The sequence below is a fragment of the Tyto alba genome, unplaced genomic scaffold (genome assembly GCF_018691265.1).
Source record: "Tyto alba isolate M040663 unplaced genomic scaffold, T.alba_DEE_v4.0 Super-Scaffold_2, whole genome shotgun sequence".
NCBI classification, from domain to species: Eukaryota; Metazoa; Chordata; class Aves; order Strigiformes; family Tytonidae; genus Tyto; species Tyto alba.
Genome location: NW_024881282.1, coordinates 67,691,142 through 67,714,216, shown reverse-complemented (window position 1 = coordinate 67,714,216; position 23,075 = coordinate 67,691,142). Strand labels below are relative to the sequence as shown.

The window sequence follows — 23,075 nt, the reverse complement described above, 5'->3', positions numbered from 1 at the left end:
AGCCTCAAATTGCTTATCCAGATGCATTCTCCCCCATTTCCTAGCACACATCATAAGTATAATTAAAGCCTCAAAATATATATGCCTCAATGAAAGGATTTCTAGAAAGCATGCATCTCATTGTGTTTCATATCTCTTTGTGTTTTGTATTAATCAGATTAATCAGGTATGGGAACATGAATTAAATTAACTTTATATTTATTCTACAGGAAGACTGTACGAGGAGAAAAATCACTGGACTGGATGAAAACTGAATGTGGTAAGAAGATGCAAATTCATTATATAATACTGTAAGCAAGTCTTTAATTTTTCCTAATATATTTGATTAGATTCATTCTTTTGTTAAATAAGCTATCTGTACTGTAAGAAGTATACATGTTTACCCAGCTAGGTAGGTAACAGTAAAATAAAAGGGAAGAAAAAGTAAGAATGGGAGAATATTGACTCAGAATGATGCTTTTCTTAAAGGAAGGTATGCAAGGCAAATTATTTTAAAGTTGCAAATCATGCTGTACTTGCTAGTGATCCATGAGGAGGAAACGAGAATGCCAGAACTTCTAGGCTAGTTGAGGTTAAGTTCCCAATGGCACAAGTGCCCAAGTCCCACTCAGAACTACCCAGGCTATGTCTTCACTGCAGTTAGAGTTTTTTTTTTCCCTTATTCCTTGTAAGAGAGGGTTACTGACCACAGTGATCTGATGATTCAGAATGTCTTGGTGCATTACAACGGTCACTTCTTGTCACCTTCAGTTTGCCAAAGCTTTACTTTTCAGTTGTTTCTAGCTACACAGACTTTTTCTAAAAAAAAAAGCATTTACTCTATATACTATCTAACTCTTCTGGCAGAAACCACTGTCAAAAGGTGCAGCACTGAAATGGGAAACCTGGATTCCAGTCCCCATGAAAACTTTCTGGAGACTGAACCACCAGTTTATGCTTTCCACAGAATTGCTATAATGATGAGATAAACACTTCTAGGGCATAAAATTTTTCCTGCCTCCATGTGAAGCTGTGTCACTGTGCAACCAGGAATCAAAGCTGAAGGGTATAAAGGGAAAAAGAATAGGTTGAAATTGTGATCAAATCATGACAAGGATCTCCTAGGGGAGAGATGCATTACAAATTGTTCCCTTTGCTAAACTTTATAGTAGTGCACCAGAAAGCATAGAAGGGAATTAGACCTCATGAGAAGTCTAATTAATTATGAGTTTTACTAACTTTGTAAATAAATGAATCACGGGTAAGATAAAACACATAGGAGTTTATTTTTATCCTAAAAGGGTAATGAAGCTTTCTGTTAATTGGGGAACAGAGTATGAAGATGCAGCTGCTTGTTAGACTGGAATACATATTGACTAAGACTCAGAATTATTCTTGCCTGGGGATTTTCCATAAGGTATTATCAAGGCTAAGGTATAAGGATTGTATAAAAATTACAGTTATGCAAATGTATATTTGATGCAAATATAACTGAATTAAATTTTAAGATTCCATCGTATGTATGTGTACGTGCACACACATGCAGTTGTATGGAGAGAGTGTGTGAGGTAGTCTAGAGAAATAGGAGAGTGAGAGAAATATATCTGGGAGGAGTCTTAGAGAAGAAAAGTAAGAATGAGAGGATACATGAGAAGAGGGGATGAAGAACTGAGAAAGGCAGAGGAAAGATTTAGAATAAAAGGATGTAATAAGGTGTAATTGCTTAAAAATAAGGCAGGCAAGACTGTCAGCCAGAAGTATAACAGAAAGGGGGAGGAAGAAATATGAAGTCTAAAGTTCACAGTTTAAAACTGTGAATATTGTAAATATGTTGTACTGCGTTATAGAATGGCATGGGGAGAACTAGTTCACATTGTTTCATTTGTAGTGCATATAAAACTTAGGGTACTTTTTCACAGTGACAGACTCAAGAAAAAACAACTTAGGGTTGTCTCAGTGATCCCACCTTTACCTGAAAGTCAACATGTCTGTGCTCTGAAGACTTGTTTATTCATTTTTCATTTAAGCATCACTGGATATAAATAAATAAACAGCATTGGGAATTGCAGCCAAAACTCAATATTGTTTTTCCCCTTCCCCAAGTTAATCACATTCTCAGTACAGTCAGACTTTCTTAAGCTCTCTCTAGCCCTCCAGCTTGTGCATTCTGATTGAACTGTGACTTGTACTTAACAGAAGGGGTCTCTAACTTGTAGTTTAGGATTTAGAAATCAAGGTCTTCTGCTTCTTTGGTGAATGTTCTTCACTTCTGGCTTTCATGGACACAGAGACTCTCACAAAGGAGTCCTAATGTGCCTGAAACTGTCCAAACTGTTCTCAGACTTCTATGTCTAAAATTTGCTTAATCTGGCGTTTACGAATGTAGAGTTCACCATGGGATGCTTTCAGTGAGAACGCTAGATGAAGTCACATCAGATCAGTAAGATAAACTGAGAGTGATTGATGAATTAAGGAATGCTGGAGTATCTGTATTTGCAGTGAAACACTTTATGATTATGCTTTGTGACAATGCTTGATTAGCATACATTATGTGTGAGATCCTTCAGAGTTTATGCAACTTTACCTTCACCTCTGCAAAACAGAACTCCGCTCAGTGCAGTGTCACAGCACTACTTCACTCCAACTTACAATTATTTTCTCCTAGGAAAAACTACTGTGAAGCCAGGTGCTTCATCCAAACAGCATCCCAAACACAGGAAAAAATATCAGTGGTCATAGCATATAAGGAAAAGTTCTACTAATCAAATCTTACAGCTCTTAGATGTATAAACAGATGGCAAGGCATCTCAGCAGGTGTTACTACCAGCCCTTTGGCAGAACAAAACCTCTCAATGGGCACTAAATCTACTATCACTACTATTTGAGATAATGCTTCAATATCCTCTACCAAAAAATACCTCCCTCCCTTGCTAGAATACTTCATTATACATTTCAGAAGCACAATCCAGTAACTAAGAGAAATTGTTCTGAATTTTAGACTTCTCAAAGCCATTAACCACAACAGAGAAACAATTAAAAAATAATTTGATCATCAAGTTGTAACAGAAGTATGCGTTCAAAACATCTCACCAGTTCACATAATCTAAAAGGCAATGAATAAATAAAGATGCTGCTTCAAAGTCTGATGGTTATGTTGAGAACATTAGCCAGAAAACAAAAGCTAAACTCAAAAAACCTCCACCAATAATGTATTTTATGCCAAGAATTTACAGGAAATGGTTCAAAAGGATTTTCATCTTTACCTTTGTTATATGGAAGACCATCCTGCACTTTTAAACACTGTATGTGGTTTAGCTGTTAATTTCCACATTGACTGGATACAAGCTAATTATGGATTGTGTAAAGAATTACTTCTTCTTTTAAAAGTCTCTTTTATTTTCACTGAATCTTTTCTTATCTATGTGAGACAAAAAGAGAAGTTATCCAGTTTTTGCCCCACCAGTTTTATTATATAAGTTTTATTATAAGGTATTTATAGATTCCAACTATCATTCATATTTAATGGAGGGATATTCCGTTTTTCCAAGTCAGGCAACATCATCTGCTTGTCCTTCATTTACACAATGAAACTCAAATTGGATCTTAGCTCCATTTTATCCTGTTGGATGAACAACTGCAGCAGTGTGTTGTGAAGTGAGCTTTGCTGGGATCTTTGTCACCTTGATCCAAAGTTCTCATACACAAATGGCCAGTCACTGGCTGAAAGGACTCCCCTCTGCAAGTACCTTTCCTGAAGGCATCTTCTGCTAGGTCAGGTGGAACTACCTGATCTGTGCCGGCAACTTTTATCTGTACCAGAGATACTTCGCACATGACTGGCTATCTGACCTTTCAAAGTTTGGGTGCATTTGCCCACATCACTAATTGGTTATGTTATAAACTACATGATGAGTTAATCACAACAATATACAGATTAGGGTCTTCTACCTACAAAGAAATTACAAGGTCACCTAAGTTACTGAGATTCATTCATGCATGCAACACTGTCTGTTTTTTCTGATCTTCCTTAAGAATGGAACACAAAAGTTATGAAAATCCATTTAAGGTAGAATAAAATTGCAGCTGCTATTTGGCCATCCTCCAAAAATAAGGAACTCCCCACCCTAACAAACTAAATGGTAGAGTACTTACTTTAATTGGAATTTCTAAAACTAGAGAGGGGGAAGGCAAAAGGGCTAATTTTGCTTAACCAATATCATTGTCTTTTACAATGAAATGAGTGGCTCTGTGGATGAGGGAAAAGCAGAGGGTATCATTTACCTTGATTTCAGCTAGGGTATCCACACGGGTTCTCATGGCATCCCTCTAGCCAAATCCAAATCTAATTGGGTGGGAAGAATACAAGGTAGGTATGTATGGCATATAGCTGGTTGGACTGTCAGAGTCAAAAGGGCTGCAGTCAGTAGTTTGAAACCTTACTGGCAGCTAGTTATGGGTGGTGTTCCTCAAGGAGCAATATTAGGGTTCATGCTGCTTAACATGGTCAGTGATCTGGATGATGAGTTGGATTGCACCCTCAGCATGTGCATGATGTGAAACTGGGGGAGCGGCTGATGTGCTGCAGCACAGGGCTGCTGTATGACAAGACCTTGAATAAGCTGTAAAATGGGCTGACAGGACAAAGTCTTGCACCCAGGACAAAGACACCCCATGCAATGGTACAGTCTGGGGACTGACTAGTGAGATGATAGCAGCTTTTCAAAAAGGGACGTGTGGGTCCCAATGAAATGAGAGTCAGCTTTGCACCTTTGAGATAATGAAGGCTGACCACATGCCATACTACATTAAAAAGCGTACACCCAGCAAGTGAAGGGAAACCTTTATTCTCCTCTGCTTGGCACTTGTGAGGTCACATCTGGAATACTGTGTCCAGTTTGGGCTCCCAAGTATGCCGGAGATACTGAGAAGCTGGAGAGTATCCAGAAGGTAACCAAGATGGTTCCAGGGGCTAGAGCATATGACATAAGAAGAGGCTGAAGGAATTCAGTTTTTTGATCTTGAAGAAGAGAATATTGGAAGAGGATATAATCCCTATGCTTCACTGAGTGGGGGATTATTAAGAAGGTGGAACTAGGCTTTTTTTCAGAGGTGAACAGGAAAAGGACAAATGAGAATGGCCATAAGCTGCAAAAAGAGAAACTTTGATTGGATAGAAGGAGAAAAATTTCACATCGAGAGTGGCTAAACAGAGAGAAAGAAGTCCAAAGAAGTTATGGAATCTCCACTCTTGGAGATTTTCAAGACTTGATAGGGCAAGGCTATGAGCAACCTGATTTGACTTTGAGGATATCTCTGCTCTGAGCAGGAAGATGGGCGAGATGGCCTCCAGCCTAAATTGCTCTATAATTTTATATGGGGTTTGACCTATATTTAAAATTGTGCATGTGATATGTAAGAAATAATGATTTTTCTGAATCCAAAGAAGAATTAATATAGTTATAGAACTGGCAGAAGTAGCGCTAATTAGCTTTTGCTTTGTCTATAGTCTTTGATCCTTGTACTTGGGAGATGACATTTATATGCTGTTATCAAAGTAACTCAATATTTAACAGATGACTAATATAGCAAAATATTCTACAGTGAGCTGGACCTCAGCAAAGGACTATGGCATGCTAAAAAAAGCCTCACTAGGGTGCTGGATTGAGAAATGTCATTGCTGCTGATTTGGGCAAGCACTCTTGCTCTCCAACACTTGATTCCATGCCGTGGTTCACCTACACTGGATTCTTTTTCTCACTGTTTAAATCTTTAAGCACTGTCTCCATAAATGAGATGGGTCTTGAGAAATTTTATTAGGTTTTGTCAGGAAAATTCAAGGAAGAGGTGGAGGAACTGAGGAACTACTACTGGATAGCCCACTTTTGAAGACACCATGTCTGGCCAAGACTTTTCTGAGGCAGGAGTGGACTTTTGGATTAATATTTTTGGAAACATATGAAACAGATCTCCTTTATGAGACTAAGACAAATGGTGGCTGGGACTGTAAGAAATCAGTGAAGATTAGCAGACTTCTGTTACTCCAGTTCTTTCTGCTGGGAGTTTACCAAGAAATTAACAATGGCAATATTTACTTCTATTTTGTGCTAGCTGGTGGCATTCAGACACTCATAAAAGTTATAGCTTCTTCAGTCACTTGAAATAGAACCAGAAGTTTCTGAATTCACATTGCTGAGCTTATGACCTGCAGGTTGCTTTTCTCTTTCTCATTTTTTGATCACTCAGTAAAATTATATTGGTAACGAGGTTACCGATGTTCATAGTAAATGAGCAAGATGCAAAGTTAAGCCGCTGTTACTCTACTATTTCGACATTTGTAGCACAGTGGCATCAGTGAGGATGGACAATGATCTTACTTTGAACCTGATACCTATGTCTCCTAGGAGGTAGGGAATGTTAATTCTCCAAGTTTGTTACTTCTTGGGCAAGTTCAGCAGTCAGCAGGCTGTTGTGCAGAAAAAGAGTTGACAGCTGTGTTCCTTGCACTTTGCTAAGCACGAGCTTGCAGATTTACCCAAATGCGCTATACATAGGCTGAACACAGCAACACGGCTGGGTGGAGTTTAAGCCTCTCCCAGTCTGTGTCTAAAGCACAGCAGAGCTCAGGATGTAGCTAAGCTCATCAAGATGAGAGCACCTCTGGCTGTACACAGAGACCTGCGTTTGGTAGCCTAACACAAAGGTTACAACTGACTTTGATGTACTTCAGAGTTAAGATGCTACTTGGCACTAGGCTGCTTGAACTGTTCTCTGAAACTGAGGGTGCCTCCAGTTTTTTTTTTACCAAAACTCAAATGGACTTCATGGAGTTTGAATTAGGCCTCCTGCTGCTTCTGAAAAAGAAGACCTATTGGTGAAATCAATGTCTGCATTTTAAAAGAATTTATTGCTTACAAGTTGATGGTCACAGATGGTAAGTTCTCTCCATGTCTGATTTGAGAAACAGTGCCAGAGTACTCTTTACATGGACAGTAGATTTGACTTTGAACTTTGTCTGAAACGATGAATCCCATCTCCATTAAGAAGTGATGCTATTACAAACCAACACTTGACAGATTGTTTCCGTGTTCGTACCATCACTCAGCATTTTTTCTGTAATGATGCGCTTATTCCTTACATTTCCTTACAGAAGGTTTTCCTTAAGTGGAAAAAGATTTAATCACGTCCTCTCGCCTGGCAAATACTGAGCACTACTTTTTCACCAACTCAAGCTGCCAGAAGTGCACTGAGAGAGCCTGGGACAGAGCAGACACCCAGTGGAAACGTATCTGGAGCCCCCAGCTGCCTGGCCGCGCGCTGCAGCGCGCCCGCGTCCGCTTGCCGGTATCCGGAACGCCCATCACGTAATTATCTCTCTCAGAAAAGGGGTTTTCCCTTCAGATCTATCCTTTTCCACGGTGAATTTAGTGCAACAACTGGTGTTTCGGTGTTTTTCTGTGTTGTTTTTTTTTTTTGAAAAAAAAAAAAAAACTTTAACAAAGCAGACAAGGCTGAGCTGGAGTGAAAATGCCACCTCAGGCGACGGTGCCTGCTCCCACTGGTGCCCGCCCCAGCACCGGTACCCTCACGGCAGCTCCTCCCACCACGGCGGCGAGCAGGGTTTAGCCGCCAGCCTTTCTCCCCCGCGGGGCCGAGGGCGGCGCCGGTTCCCGCCGCCCGCCGAGTAACCCCCGCAGCGAGGCGCTCGGCCCTGGGCCGCCCCTGCGGCTCCCCCCGTCCCGCCGCAGCCAGCGCCTCCGCCCCGCCCGGGGCCGCCACCGCCGCCCGGCACCTGTGCGGCACGGGCCGGCGGGGGGGGGGGAGAGAGGGGGGGGAGAGCGGCGAGCCCGGCGCCTGCGCAGTGGCGCGGCCCCTCGCCGCCAGGGCCGCAGTCACTTCCTGCCCCTGTGCCCATCCGGCTCCGGGGTCAGCGGCCGCCGCTCTGGCGGGACAGGGGAGAATAAAGTTTTATTCGGGGAAGGGGAAGCCGGCCGCCCTCGCCCAGGTAGGGGCTCGGCCCCGGCCGCCCGTCCCGTGGCGGCGGCGGCGGCGTTCGGCGCCCGCTGTCACCTGCCGCCCGCTCGCCCCTCCCCGCCCGGGCTCGCGCGTGGCGGGCGCGCCCGGCGGGGGGGCGGCCGGCCCGGGGGCGGGCAGGGCTGCGGCCGCTGGCTGCCGGGGACGCCGCTTTCCCCCCCCCCCTCCCCCCCCCGCCGCTTACCCACCGCTCATCCCCGCCCCGCTCCGCTCCCGCGGGAGCTGAGGGGAAGAAGCCGCCCCGGCGGCGGGGCTGCAGGAGGAGGGCGGGGAGGTGGGCACGGAGCGCGGCGCGGCGGGAGCCGCCCGCTGAGGGGGCTCAGGGGCGCTGAGGGGGCGGCTGGGCTGGGCGGGGAGGCCGGCGGCGGCCCGGGGCTCTCTCCTCCGCCGGCCGAGGCGCAGGTGGCGGCGGGCCCCGGGCGGGAGCGGAGCGGGGCGGCCGAGCTCGCCGCCGCGGCCGTTGCAGAGGGCGTTGTGAGACCTGCTGTAAACAATGGGAACTTTCTCCTGCGCGAAGGGTGCCGCTGCCTCCTGGCCTGCTCCCGCGGTGCTGTCGTAGGAATTGAGTGTGCGCCGTCCCGAGCCGCCTGTGCCTCGGGGGTGACAGTTAATTTGCTTATTTTAGCAGAAACGAGCTGCTGGATGTAGAAGGAAAGCAGGTCGTGCACGCGGAAAATGCCTCTAAGGGACAAGTGTTGTCAGACTGACCACCATCACCATGGATGCTGTGAACCAGGTACAGTGGTGTGTGATGCTTTGGCTGTTTCACTTCTCTCCTTCGTTGAAAGCTCGTGGAAACTGTTGTGATGTTGCTAATGTGCATCATTAGTGACGTTTTCGGACATAAAAAAGTTTATGAATTTTGTTTGGAAATGTTTTTTGATAACTTTGAACTGTCATGTTAAAATTATTTCAGGAAGATAATTTCTTAGTTCCTGCAGTCATTCTTGAACCACCACATGGGCATTGTAGGAATGAGTAGAGGAAGACAATAAGTTGTGTGAAACAGCTGGCCTTTTTGTTTCCAAAAAGTGTAATGTTCTGATTTTTTTGTAAAATGATGTTTCTGGCAATCTCTTTCATTTGCTCTTTATGTTTTCACTTCACACCTTCTCGGGTGACCTCTGATGAACTTGAACATCTTGTTCTCAGAGGAGAAAATGTCCCCAAGTCCTGAAGTGACGGTTTGCATTCCACTGCTATGTGACATGGAAGGTGCCATCAGTGGAAAGTATAATGGATACTTCGAAGCCTCAGCCAACTTGCTAGATTTTTTTTTGTAGTTGTTCTGCTTGCTGTTGTAATTGGTAGCCTAAAAGGAAATTTGGCTCCTTTCTTGTTGCCTTGTTGTAGAGTTTGTTATTTGGATGCTTTCACTTGTGTTTTGAGAAGAAAGTCTTCAGTTTTGGGAATTAATAGTTGGAAGCATGAGCATGGCATCTCTGATTAATGCTCTTTTAATTAAATGTAATTTGAGAGTTCAGCTAGTAGAAACATTTCTTTGTGTTTAAGATGAAATGGTTTTGAACTGTTCTAATGCTTTAGAAAAGCTAAAATACTTTTCTTGCCTTACAAATAACAGTGATGTGTTATGTCTGCTTCACGTATGTCACTCCTCTTGATGTCAGTGGGTGTTGCACATGCCTATTAGAGGCAGTATACAAACGAAAATATACTATTTTGAGGAATAGGGCATAGGCTAGTTGAATACAATATGTCATTGTGTTAGAGATCCCCGAACGATTAGCTGATTTGTAATGGTTGTTATGTGTTCGTATATATAATAGTATATTATGGGGCCAGCATAGTTGAGTGGAGTGTTCATTCTATCATTCTTTTCTTAGACTGCTTTTCTTTCTGATGTTCTTTTCAGTTTGAATTTATTTATAACCTTACGTCATAACCTAACATCTTTCCTGTCAAAATGTGATTAATGTATTTGCGCTTAATATCGCTTAATAGTTTTATACTCTGCCTCTACTGCTCTTTGTCAAAAATAAATTCATTAGAGATGCTCAATGCTTCATTTAAAAATGTGAACCTTACAACGGGGTTAAAAATCAAACCAAATGGATAAGGTAGGAGCGAATTTATGAAGTACAAAGTTGGTTATTTTGTCAATAAGAAATTTAAAAAAAAAGACCTAATTAATGATTTTGCAAACACACACTTAAATAAGTGCTCTTATTCATTTAAATTTCGTTTTCACACTGGACAAAGCTTCATTGCTGTATACAGCAATGGAATGCTGTTAATTTTCATATGCATAAATACTGCATATTGGAATAACTCATAATCATCCTGATCAATAAATGTTTAAGTTTCAATAGAGTTTACAAAGACTGTGATGCGGAATGAACTTTCAGAAATAAGGTATTACTTTGGCAGTTTTTTTGAACCAGAAGCATTTCCTGAATGTGGTTTTATTGGTTAAAAATAATAACTCTGGTGCATATCTCATAGTTATGCTTGTGTTTTTTTCTGATTATTGCTGCTTTAAATTTGGATTCAGTGTTTAGGAGTGTACTGGCAACACTGAAATCACATAGTATGCTGTGAAGTACAGTATTTGGTAATGCTTTTTTGTACATCTGTTTGAATGATGGGAGTCAAGTGGATTGTTCTGGGAATTGGTTTAATTGATGGAAATTTATAGTGAGTTAATTTGGTTTATATATTTAAATGCTTTTGGTTTAGATACACGTAGCTTTGAATACACATTTTCTTTAATCAAAATGACATCAAACTGTCAGAAGGTATCGTGGCTGGTAAATTCAGTATTGACTGTTTTTTTTAATTCAACGTAGATTGAATTTTTGAGTAAGGTTCCTTTTACTGTAGTCATGGCCTTTCTTTTTAGCTAGTTTACTGTATGAATAGAAAATCCATAACTTAAAGTCACATGAGCGTTCTCTAATGGCCTGTTATCCTTTTATATACTTCAGTGCATCTGTTGGAACCTGGTGATCCTCCATTATTACAGCAGCCTCTGCAAACATCAAAATCCGGTATTCAACAAATCATTGAGTGTTTTCGATCAGGTATGAAGCTATGCCTGACTCTTCAGAAGTTCATTACCTTGTTATACGAGTTATGTAGATTTACTATATTAAATTAGTTATGTGTATTTGGTATATTAAAATAACCAACATCTGACTTTCTGTATATTCGGAAACTATTTGTAGGTTTTTTTGAATTAGGCGCTGTTCCTTTTAATAAGGGTTTTCATACAAAGTAGTGAAAATACAGCTCTTGCTGTACAGTTATCTTTCAAAAACATAAAAAATTAGTTTGTTGTTCTGCTTTGTGTCATCTGTCCTGCTGTTATTAATGAGTTTATCCTAAAACTCCTGAGATGAAGAGAAAATTTAGTGTTTACCTTGAACTTTTTAGAATTGCTTTATCATGTTACTTTTAAGGTGTTTCTTGATTGTTTTGGGGAGTTGCAATGCATAGCAATGAACCTAAGAATAACAACTGAGTGTTTGGGTGAACATGCCAGAAATGGTTGAAACCTTTGTTTTCTAGCTGTGTCTGTGCTTCTGATATGGCAAACCAAATGTTTTATTTTCATAGCCCTTGGTGCAAAACCAGCAGTTATTACAAAAATTAAAGCGATCCCTTCAGTCCTACTATCTATATGTTTCTAGATTTTTCCACATAGACCTATTATATATATTAAACGTTTCATGTGTAAATCATATCTTCTGTGTAATGGGATGCATGTCTGGGCTGAGCCTTGTAAAAGGGCACAGTATTTAAGTTCTCCACTAGTATTTCAGTGGTTCAGTACAAGAAGAAAAATGGGATGTGAGAATCGTCATTAGTACACTTCTTTAGTTTGGTTGAGATTGCCTGAGGCCTCAGACATGCATGACGGGCTTCTTTCGCTTGAAGCAGATTAATGGAATCTCTACTGGTAATGGCATGAACTAGTTGCAAGTGTTCTGTCTCTGGTCTACTTCCACATTGTCCTCACTGACCGGTCTTAAACTGATAGCTTACTTTGACATCGTCAGTCATCTGCACCAGGGCAGTTGGACAGAATACAAAAGGACTTATACTAAGATTTTACTTGTTAGTTTTGAACAAACGAGTTATGTATTTTTCTTAATAGTTCTTTCGTTATGGAAAGAAACTATTTTGATTATTGTGGTAAAGAAATAGAGATTAAGGTCAGAGTATTGTCCATAACTATTTAAGTGGTTTTAGCAGAAGCTTCTGTCATCCAAAGCACTAAGAATAACAGATGAATTTGAATCTAATTTTTTTTTCTAAAAATAAAGTTGCTTGCTAAAGGCATAAACTGTTATTTCTGCCAGACGTGTTTGTAATAACCAATGTTCTGTACTAATTTCTTGAAATTATGATACTATTCCAGTGTCAACATTTACAAATATTAGCAGAATTGGACAAATTATCACCTGTCCTGATTAGATTTAACTACAAAATACAGAAGACTTCAGTAAGCTGGAGGCAGCATATGTTGGCAGAAGACTGACTGCTTGTTGCCACAGTCTTCAGTTGGTGAAGGAGATGATTATTTTTTTCGCTGCTTGCTGTGTCCACGAAAGCAGTGGATGTTTTAAATTTATTTGCAGTTTCCAGAAGTCCCTAAGGGTCTACAGTTTAATTCAAAAGGACCAATTACTTTTTTACTCCCAGCAGTGAAAAGCTTCATAGTTGCCTAAGGATGGTTTCAAGCCAGAGTGACTGCTGTGTCATCTAGTCTGAACTCCAGTATGTCATAAATCCTTTAATCTCACCCAGTAATTCTTAAACCCAATAATTTGGATTAGACAAAAACATTTCAATCCTGAATGGAAAGAGACTGAAATATCAGTAAAATAGGAGTTAGAACGAGGGACTTGTGTGTCTCTTAATTGGGCAATAGTGGAGAATTAGACATTTGCTGGTTTGGGAGAAGGGTTTGCGGCTAGGGCATGCATCAACAGCATGACCAAATTTTAGTTTATCGTGTGCTATCACCAAATTGGAGGCCTTTTGTTTGAATTATAGTTTGGTAACTTACTGGAATTCTGTCTACATGGAGCATCTTCAGTTTTGTTCAGCTGGGTTTTTGCCAGGGATTTTCTTTATATGAAGAAATTCAAATGCTGGTTGGTGAGCTCTGACTAAATAACTTGCACGGAGTTACCCCCAAAGCAATTTTGCAATTTGGTTGTCCAGTAGTCTGTTTTTAAAATACAGGTCAGATGGCGGCAAGGTTAGTAACACTTGACAAAAGATCAGTGAGAGGAAAAGACGAGAGGCTAGGGCTGTGGCCCTGGAAAGGCATAAGAGGAGATAGATACTGGATGGTAGTCTCAGTCAAGTTTGGGTCCCATTTTTAAACATTTGTTGAAGGAGACCCTGTGCTTTACTAAAACTCAGTTGTATAAACTTTTGTGGTACCACTATTACACCAAGAAATAAAAAGTTGTCTTGGTAAGGCCCATTTGTATTGAAGAACTATTAGTTGTTATGAAATTATTAATATTTGAAAGAGTTTTCTTTAGGAAATAGTTCTGCAGTGTGGCTAAACTTGATCTTTAAAAAGAATTCTTAAGAGAAGTATCTGTGATGACAGAAAACTTGAACTTCTCTTTCAGCTTGAAGAATGTCTTGATGCTGTTTCATAGTTGTCTGGTATTATTTATTCTTGGTCCAGTTTCATTATATTTCTGTTTGTTGGACTAATTTTGATTAATTCCTTTATAAGAAAAAAAAGCGAGATGGAGAAGTTATCTGAATTTGGTTAGCTAGTGTTTCTTTCTAATTTGGAGTGGGTAAGTATTCATCATTTAGTGGTCCATCGCTAATTGTAGGTATTATGTTCTTAATTTTTGTGAGATATGAAGTGAAGGAGTGGGTTTGAAATGTAAGTTAAACTCTGAATCCTTTAGTTCTTTAAGCAAGGCAGGAGCTGGAATACATCAACAATGCTGAATCAAACTATCTTTGTGGGGGTTTTTTTGAATGTACATTGTATAATAGTCTGGAAAACCTGCATATTTTGTCATGCTGCCTGTGTTTTAATAGAAAAGTTTCTGACTTAAATTATATGTATTTTCCTTTCAGCAGGCTGAAAATATGTCTGCAGTTCAACTTTCTTGCCTAAGCATCATCATCTTGATCTTGGGTCAGATACCAAGATGTAGTAACATTTCTTGACCTGTTATTCTCTTTGGTTTATTGTATGTTCTTACCAGGTGCTGCTTTTACATGAAATAGCTGTATATATTCTGATTTCTTAGCACTTGGGTAAGGTTAAAGAAAAAATATTGCAGGCTTCTTTAAATGCTCTAGGTGCTTACTCTTTCCTGTTGCGCAATTGTATTGCAGTAACCAGATACTGCAGTATGAACTTCCTAATTTTAACTGTTAGTTTTTGTCATGAATCATCATACTTTCCGTGTAAACTGTAATGTTTATAATACTTGACTTTTTTGGGGGTGGTTTTTGTTGGTTTTTTTTTTTTTGTTTTTTTTCCAAACTAGTTTTGTTTTCGTAGTGAAACTTGAAGTATGTATCATAAGTATCATAAGCTTACAATGCAATGAAGTAGCATTAACACAAGATAAAATACTGTTATAACTGTCATGTTTTAAAATGTTTCCACTTTCATAGGAAGATGTGAATTAAAAGATGAACAGAAAAACTTCCATAAGTGTAATGTTTCTTTTATTACAGGAACAAAACAACTTAAACATATCTTGTTAAAAGATGTGGACACCATTTTTGAATGTAAATTGTGCCGGAGTCTCTTCAGAGGATTACCAAATTTAATTACTCATAAAAAGTTTTATTGTCCTCCAAGCCTCCAGATGGATGATAGTAAGTCTTACTAATTGAAATATTTAATAAAGCTATCTGAGGTTGAGAAACTTACCTTTTTGTACTATTTATACAAACACACCAGAAACAAAATGCAAAAAAAGAAGTGGAATTATATTTCAATAGTAACATATGTAGATCACTTGTGGTAGTAAAGAAGCTACAGTACTGATTTAATATGCATTAACAACTGAGACCTGTGTCAATGTCATAATTTGATAGCTAGTTTATAAGTCCAACCTTTTAATGAAAAGTGTCACTGTTAACACTTTTTATTCCTTCTTCCCCTTTTCCTTTCCTGTCTTTCCCTCTTTACTGTGAAAGATACCAAAAAGTATGCCGAAGGACTGGGGAATGAATCTCATAGATCCACACTTTTCTAACAAGGCTTTTCAATTTTAGATCAGCATAGATCTGATGGACTTCAGCTGGATCCTGTAAAGTGGTTTGGATCAATATCCATAATTTTCTCCTGTACTTGGGAAGTGTTCAGTGTCACAGATGCAATCCTTCAGTCTTAATATGAAACACAGACTAAAAGTTCACCCTTTTCTTTAAGGACCTGTGCTTCAGTAATACTATCTCTTTCCCACTGCCTTGCCTCACCTTATACTGCTTTAAGATATACTGTGTGATCATGCCTAGCCCACCAACTTTGTTGTAGAAATTGAACTTTATTATTAAAAGAAAGTAACTTAAATGATGAGGGAAAAATAAAGAAGTATATTTTTATGGAAAAATAAATTTATTGAAGTCTCATTCCAGTGATGACTTTTTTGTTGATCTGAGTAAAGCTGAATAATTTGAAAATGTGCCAGCATTCAAAAATGTTTTTAGAGCTTTCTAATTATCTTGATCTCTTGACTAGATTGGCATAGGTATAATGAGGATTTTTCTTTCCTGATTGATGCCTTCCTGCCTCAGTATTTCAAAAATTAGGAATGAACAGAGATTTATGTAGGTGATTCTTTTCCCACATTGTGTCAGCTAGTGTTGCAAAGGAGAAGGTGAAAAGACTAGTGTTGGCACCTTCCTCAAATGAGTGTGCTTAGCCAGTTGCAGAAAGTCCCAGAGCTTTTCTGTGAAAAGGGAGGAGTTGTGTTTTCAAAGCAAGGTTAGGAGTGCATCTGACTTAGATGTGAAAGTTTCTAAGCAAAATAAGATTACCCTAAGTAAAAACTTCCTGTCCAGCTCCTGACATTCTAGCCTTCATTTAATTGGCTGGTTAGAAGGGGTACAAATGAGGGAATAATACTAGATGCTCTGAATAAAACTATATAAATACTTATGCTGTATATAAAATTGAGCATGATTATTAATGAATAATGTGGGAGGTTTTTTTCAATAAGTAAAATTAAAAGATAGTGAACAAGAGGTAGGAATGGAAGTTCAGCATCCCCATGGTGAAAAACTCCAAAGACTATTCACTGATGAATTTTTGAGATGTGTTCTGTTAGTGTAGTCATTAAGCAGTCTGAAAAGGTGCTATTAAATAGTAAGGACTTTTTACCCTTGATAAAAATTACATAGATAGTCCCATTTGAAACTGACTGCAAAAGGTGTTTAAAAATCAGTGTTAAAAGATTGGTTCTGAACATCAAAACAGCATTACTTCTTGTACTGATATTCTTTTCATGTATTGCCGGCAGTGGATGGAACAACCCTGACTTAAGTGTGGGTTTTTAATTAGTTGTTATCAGGAATCACATATTTAAGTCACTGGATAATTTTGAACTGTATCACCTCCATGCCTCATGTTTTTGCTGTACCACCCTGGCTTCTTAGTTATGCCAGTGCAGATTCTTAGTGTGTCATGCTGGGAAGTAGACTACTGAGCTAATTTGGCATTTAAAAACAAGATATTACTAAGATGTGTAAAATCAAGAATGACATAGAGGTAGATGGGAGCAATCATTTTTTTATTTTTTTCATAATACATAAACTGGAGTATTCAGCAAAATTACCAGAGAGTAAAATTACCAGTATTTCTGGTAAAACAAAACAAAACAAAAAAACCACTGCTTAACATTATGGTAGCCAAGAATATAAATGCTTCAAAAGTATTTCAATATCTGTTTTGGAAACTAGGTGTATTAAAACAGTGCTTTAAAGACAAACTTTAGTTTGAGAAGTCCACTGGCAGCAGACAAACAGGGAGAATCCTTATATCCTCCTTTCATGCTTTTAAGTCTGTTCCAACCCAGTGTCAGGACAGAACACTGGATGAGCCTTTGGTGAGCCTCAGCAAAGTTATTATTTCTTAAAACTCTGGCTGAGTTTTTATTGTTTTGAGAAATTAATACTTTTTTTTTTTTTTTCCCCCTGATGATACAGGATATTTCTGTCCTTAACATTTACTATCTTACTGTATCACTGAGCCTACTAACTGCTTTGATATTACTAAAAGCTTTCCTTGCCCCAGAAGTTCCCTCTTATCTACTTATATCTTCATCCAGTGCTCAGGTTACACAGACATTTAATTCTTTTTTTTTAAGGACTGTTCAGAATTCACGGAGAAGAGCTTATTTCCAGTATTAGGTTCTTTTATTGAGAATGCCCATTTCCAGCAGTAGGAAAATCAGTTTCTTATGATACTTCAGGCTTAGTTGCACACATGCAGAACAAGCTCTGTTGTATGACATTATTTTTGCAGTTGATGGTTTAGATGGCTTTTGCATTAGCATGCATTTGCATTAGTACTGTCAATATTGGCTTTTAATAGGAAAGTAACTTGTACTGATGTGATAACAATGATTGCTCAAAGCCTCTAAGTTAAATGGTCAGAAAAATAGTACAAATACAGAATTTGTGCAAATTTGGTGACCAAATTGACACAGTAGTTAAAAGATGCTTTGAAATTGAAAGAATTTGAAATTACCAAATCATTAAAAAATACCTTTGCCTCTTTTCACAGACCTCCCAGATATAAATGATAAACAGAGTCAAGCCATAAATGACCTTCTGGAAGCAATCTATCCAAGGGTAGATAAGCAAGAATATGTAATTAAATTGGAACCAATAGAAACTAATCAGAATGCTGTATTTCAATATGTATCAAGGACTGATAGCCCAGATGAGAACACAGAAAGTAGTAGTAACCCTGATCAAGCTCCAGTACAGATACAGGAACCAAGCACTGAGCAACCCAAGACTGTTTCAGCTCCAGCCCCAGTCCCAGCTGGGGAGACTGTAGAATTACCTCCTGCTGATCCCATTACAAACAAGGTGATACCTACTCCTGAAGAGCAGCCTCCAGCAGTAAATCCTGAATTGGACTCTCTGGATAATTCTGATTTTGGCCACCAGTTGATATGTTGCCTCTGTAGGAAAGAATTTCACTCCAGACGCAGTGTACGCCGGCACATTCGAAAAGTGCACAAAAAAAAGATGGAAGAGTTAAAGAAGTACATAGAAACAAAAAAGAAACCAAATCAGTGCTCTGCAAAAGGACGAAATAAGAATGTTCTTGTAACGTTAGGTAGAAGTTGTCCTGTATGTTATAAATCATTTGCTACAAAAGCCAACGTAAGAAGGCATTTTGATGAAGTTCATAGAGGATTAAGAAGGGATTCCATTACTCCTGATATAGCGACAAAGCCTGGGCAACCTTTGTTCTTGGATACAGTTTCTGCTAAAAAATCTTTTAAGACCCGAAAACAAAAGTCGTCTTCAAAGGCTGAATACAATTTAACTGCATGCAAATGCCTTCTGTGCAAGAGAAAATATAGTTCACAAATAATGCTGAAAAGGCACATGCAAATTGTTCACAAGATAACTCTTTCTGGAAAGAACTCTAAAAGAGAGAAAGGACCCAACAATACTGCCAATGGCACAGAAATAAAAGTAAAAGTTGAACCAGCAGATTCTGTAGAACCTTCACCCCCTTCCATTGCCCTTTCTCCACAGAATGAATTAAAGGGAACAAATCATTCAAATGAGAAAAAGAGCACACCGTCAGCACAGAAAAATAAAGTTAAACAGGACCCTGAAAACCCTAAATCAACCAGTAAATCAACCTGTAAATCAACCTCTAAATCAACCTCTAAATCAACCAATGCATCTGCTGCAGGTGGCCAGCAAAAAACCAGGAAGCCAAAACTTTCAGCTGGCTTTGACTTCAAGCAGCTTTACTGTAAACTCTGTAAACGCCAATTTACTTCTAAACAGAACTTGACAAAACACATTGAATTACACACAGATGGAAATAACATTTATGTTAAATACTACAGGTGTCCACTCTGCTCTTATGAAACACGTCGCAAGCGTGATGTGATAAGGCATATAACTGTAGTTCATAAAAAGTCACCACGCTACCTTGGGAAAATAACGGCAAGTTTAGAAATTAGAGCAATAAAAAAGCCAATTGATCTTGTTCTAAATAAGGTGACAAAAAGAGGCCCTCAAAGGGATGAAACAAAACAGATTGGTTCAAAACAGGATGTCACCTCTAATTCTCCCAATAAAAAGTATGAAGGAGCTGATGTTGGCATTGAAGTAAAAGTAACAAAAAACTTTTCTCTGCACCGATGCAATAAATGTGGGAAAGCATTTGCCAGAAAAGCTTTTCTAGAGCATCATAAGAAAACCCACAAAGCAAATGTATCTCATTCACCTGAAGAAAGTAAAACCAAAGGCAGAAGTACAAGATCTAAAGCTGTTGTCTGGTGAGGAAAAAAAAAATGTGTTTTGTCTTATTTTTTATTTTTTTTTTTTTTAAAGCAAAACAAAACCACTGCCTTTCTTTTGCTGTTGTTGATTTATTGCCGGAAACATACTTTTCCATAGATTTTATGGCTTAGTGGCTTAAATACCGAGATAGATGTCAAATTTCTTTCTTAAATTCTGTTTTTAGAGTTTTGGAAAAGAGTTAAATTCTAAATTTGTCGTTGTAGGAAGTTGGAATAAAATATAGATTTAACTGTACTGAGTCAACTCTTTAAATTGTCTTAAGGCATCTATTGTAATCAGGCTAGTATATGTACATTTCTAAAATAGTAATTTTTTAAAAATTAACAATACTTTAATTTGGTTTGAATAACTTAACTTGTTAATTAACTTCTCTGTGACCCAGTTGAAGAAGTACTAAAGGTACTACAGTAAAAGCTGTTGACAGAAAAAGTATCTATGAATGTATTGGAATTATCATTCGTGCTTTTTTTTTTGTTTTTTTTTTTTTTTTGTTACCTATGCCCTGTCAACAAAAGGACATAGAACAGTTTTTTGGAATGTATTTTAGATGCTTAATTGCTTTGATTTAAAATCAATGAGTTAGGTGTATAAAACCACCTTTAAAATCATCAATTTATGATTTGATTCTTTTAATGCTTTTTTATATAAGCATAGGTTTGGAGACTTCTGGTCGTTTGTTTTTTAAAGTGTTCGAGCCTCACCAAGAACTTTTGTTTTAACCCTAAGTATGTGTAGAAGTCTGGCCAAGAATTTTCTAAACTTCTGCTTATATGCTACTCTGGGGATTTTTTTTATACTTGGAGGGGTTGTATTTGTAGTTTCTCAGTTTTCCATAGTCTTGGTGTTAAAGTTGGCCTATTGTTAAAAAGACCTTTTAAAAAAGGAAATTATGTATGCAGTCAGTTTTCATTTCAGAATGACCGACTGATGCCTGAAAGTTGGGGGACTGTACAAAAAATTGTAATGAAGAGAGTAGTGATACCTATGAGACTTTTTAACATCCTTATTCAGAATTACCTCTCTAGCATATTTGGTGAAAAGAAAACCAAGTACATGTGCCTTGTTCTATATTTCAATGCTGAAATGCTATTTCTGGAGGTAATTTGATTTGAGTTCAGCTTTCATAGTGAATTGCCACCCAGCTATGTTAAATTGTAATCTGGTGCATTTGTGACATTGTAACAAATCCTACCTAAGCGGGACAGAACTTCGAAAATGAACTGAGCTGGACCCTGAATTATTCTGAATTTAAGAGGAGGAGTGACTTTTACATTTTGATCAAGAATTGAACATTTATCCTTATAAATTATTTATGCTGTGTAATTTAAAACTGAATTATATGGGTAAACTCAAAGTATTAATTTATTCCCATTTCTCCTCAGATAGGTTCAAGTGATGTTCGGAAAGTTTGGAGTTCATTTGAGTGAAAAAGACTTTAGTTTGTTGTTGGAACCGCTAATATCTTGGTAATGGTACTATAAAGAGGAAATATTTTCATAAGCTGTTGTTTTCTTACTAAATTAATAACCATTCAGACTGCTTGTAGGACAGTGCCTCCTCCCAACACTGAAGTAGTTGAAATGCACATGTGCTTCTAAATTAGCAGTTATCTCTATGCAGTTGAGGTTTGACACAGTATAGAACAAACTTTCTGAAATTAAAAAATGTACAGAGGCAAGTTAATGAACAGCAGCTTTGGAAGAAGATTTTTGTTCCTCATTTAGGAAATCATCTTCAGAGAGCTCATCATGCATACTGGTCCTCCCTGGCGGTGCTTATTGATGAACAGCTCTAACTCTGTTGTGATATCCTATTTTGGAAAATGTTATGTTATATACTGTTTTAAATTTATTACAAATGAATGTATAAGAGCAAACAATGTAGTGTATATTGGCTGAATTGTACTAATTTTTAGTATTTGCCATAACATCAGTTTGTTCATATTGACTAATTTCCCAGTTCTGGGACATTTTGAATTTCACTGTACTGAAGTTGCTTCAAAGGTGTCCATTTTGTTTCCATATGTGGTTCATAGGAAAACTTTGTAAACATCTAGGAAGTTTACAAGAATATCCACATTCCTCTATTCTTTAATTAAGAAAAAAAAATATACACAAGCACTTTAATGATAGTTGCAGTTTATTTTTTCAGTTTATTTTTTGAAAGATCAACACACTAATGTTAATATGAAGGTAGTGAATATTTGCTGATGTATTATAGACAGACAATCTGTGCACAACCACTTATAATGTTAGCTTATTTCATTAAATATTAATAAAAAGGGAGGATAGTATGGGAGAAACTCAAAATGTTTTTTCTCTCAAGATCACGAATGACCACTATAGGTAGCACTTGACTTTGTATAATTTGGAAAATATTTTAGATACCTTGTTTTAACCTTTTAATCAAGATTGTAGTAGAACAGTTGCATGCCTGCCATTATGAAATTCTTGGCAGGTTTCATGTGTCAGTGATTTGGGGGTTTTTTGTTTTTGTGTTTTTTTTTTTTTTGTTGTTTGTTTTGTTTTGTTTTTTTTTTTTTTACTTTTAGAAAATATTTTGTTTAGTGATTTGTGTCAAATTGCTACAATTTGAAAGGTATTGTACATCAGAAGAAATACCATGTTTTTTATATAGGTTCACTCCCTTACTTAGGGAGGTGCCTCGTGTTCATATATACTTTTTGTATAAAATATATCTAAAAATGTTGATCACAAGATCAGGAGTAAAAATACTTTTATGGATAGAGAAATATTTGGCCCTGTTAGTGCATTGCACTAAAAATACTGTGAATGGGAACTGGACTGTAGCTGTTGCTCAAAATGTTCTATATTGAATGTACATGCTTTTGTTTGGATAAATGAACTGTATTTGATGGAAAATAAAGCAGACTGGAAATCACTTTAAAGTGTGCATAAACAAAAAGATGTCATGTTTGTAAACCTGGAATATCTATTGCTCCACAATCAGAAATTACTATGTTTGCATTTTTGTAAAGTTTTACTCTTTGATCACTGAAACTAGTTGTTTGTAATATTTGTTGTAATAAATGTTTTTTTTGTTATTAAAAGTTTGGCACTTGTGGAGTGAACACTTCTCCACGCTGATTGTTGACCCTTGCTATATTTTTAGAAAACACTGTTGATACTGGCTTTTTGTTCCTTGTAAGGGTATCTTTTCCTTAACTTAGCAGAGCTTGTTTTTATTATGCTTTTAAAACAGAAGTGAATATTAATATTGAAGGAGATAGGCTCTGCTGTTTTTTTTAATAAGAAGATAGGGTTACCTGGTTTTTCATTGCAAATAATGTTGGTGGCCATCTGATGTTACTTCTTTTTGTTGTTGGAATATAAGACAAGAACTGCCATAATCATTGTGTATTCCTTTGTAAAGGAACACATCAAGCTATTTATGTAAGTGCATTTTAACCAATGTTCCTGAATGCCTGTGGATTAAGATTAGGAAACTAAAATGCAAGCGTAGTTATAGAACTGTTCATCTCTCAGCTAATCCTTGTGGTTTCTGCTGTCTGTTCTGGG

General features: G+C 38.0%; 1 protein-coding gene across 4 annotated transcripts; it reads left to right on the top strand.

The window, feature by feature from the left end:
* Positions 1 to 7,840: 7,840 nt before the first annotated feature.
* On the top strand, positions 7,841 to 22,648 carry ZNF800 (zinc finger protein 800). Of its 4 annotated transcripts, none has more exons than XM_042793280.1 (6): positions 7,841 to 7,981; positions 8,639 to 8,746; positions 10,956 to 11,051; positions 14,704 to 14,847; positions 17,762 to 19,511; positions 20,923 to 22,648. In XM_042793280.1, exons 2-6 carry the CDS (start codon positions 8,686 to 8,688, stop codon positions 20,930 to 20,932), a joined length of 2,061 nt encoding a protein of 686 aa, XP_042649214.1. In that variant the 5' UTR covers positions 7,841 to 7,981; positions 8,639 to 8,685; the 3' UTR covers positions 20,933 to 22,648. The 4 variants fall into 4 exon arrangements, with proteins under 4 accessions (XP_042649214.1, XP_042649213.1, XP_042649216.1 ...); XM_042793279.1 differs by having other exon boundaries at positions 7,898 to 7,981; positions 8,636 to 8,746; XM_042793282.1 differs by having other exon boundaries at positions 7,898 to 7,981; positions 8,636 to 8,746; positions 20,919 to 22,648.
* Positions 22,649 to 23,075: the final 427 nt, after the last annotated feature.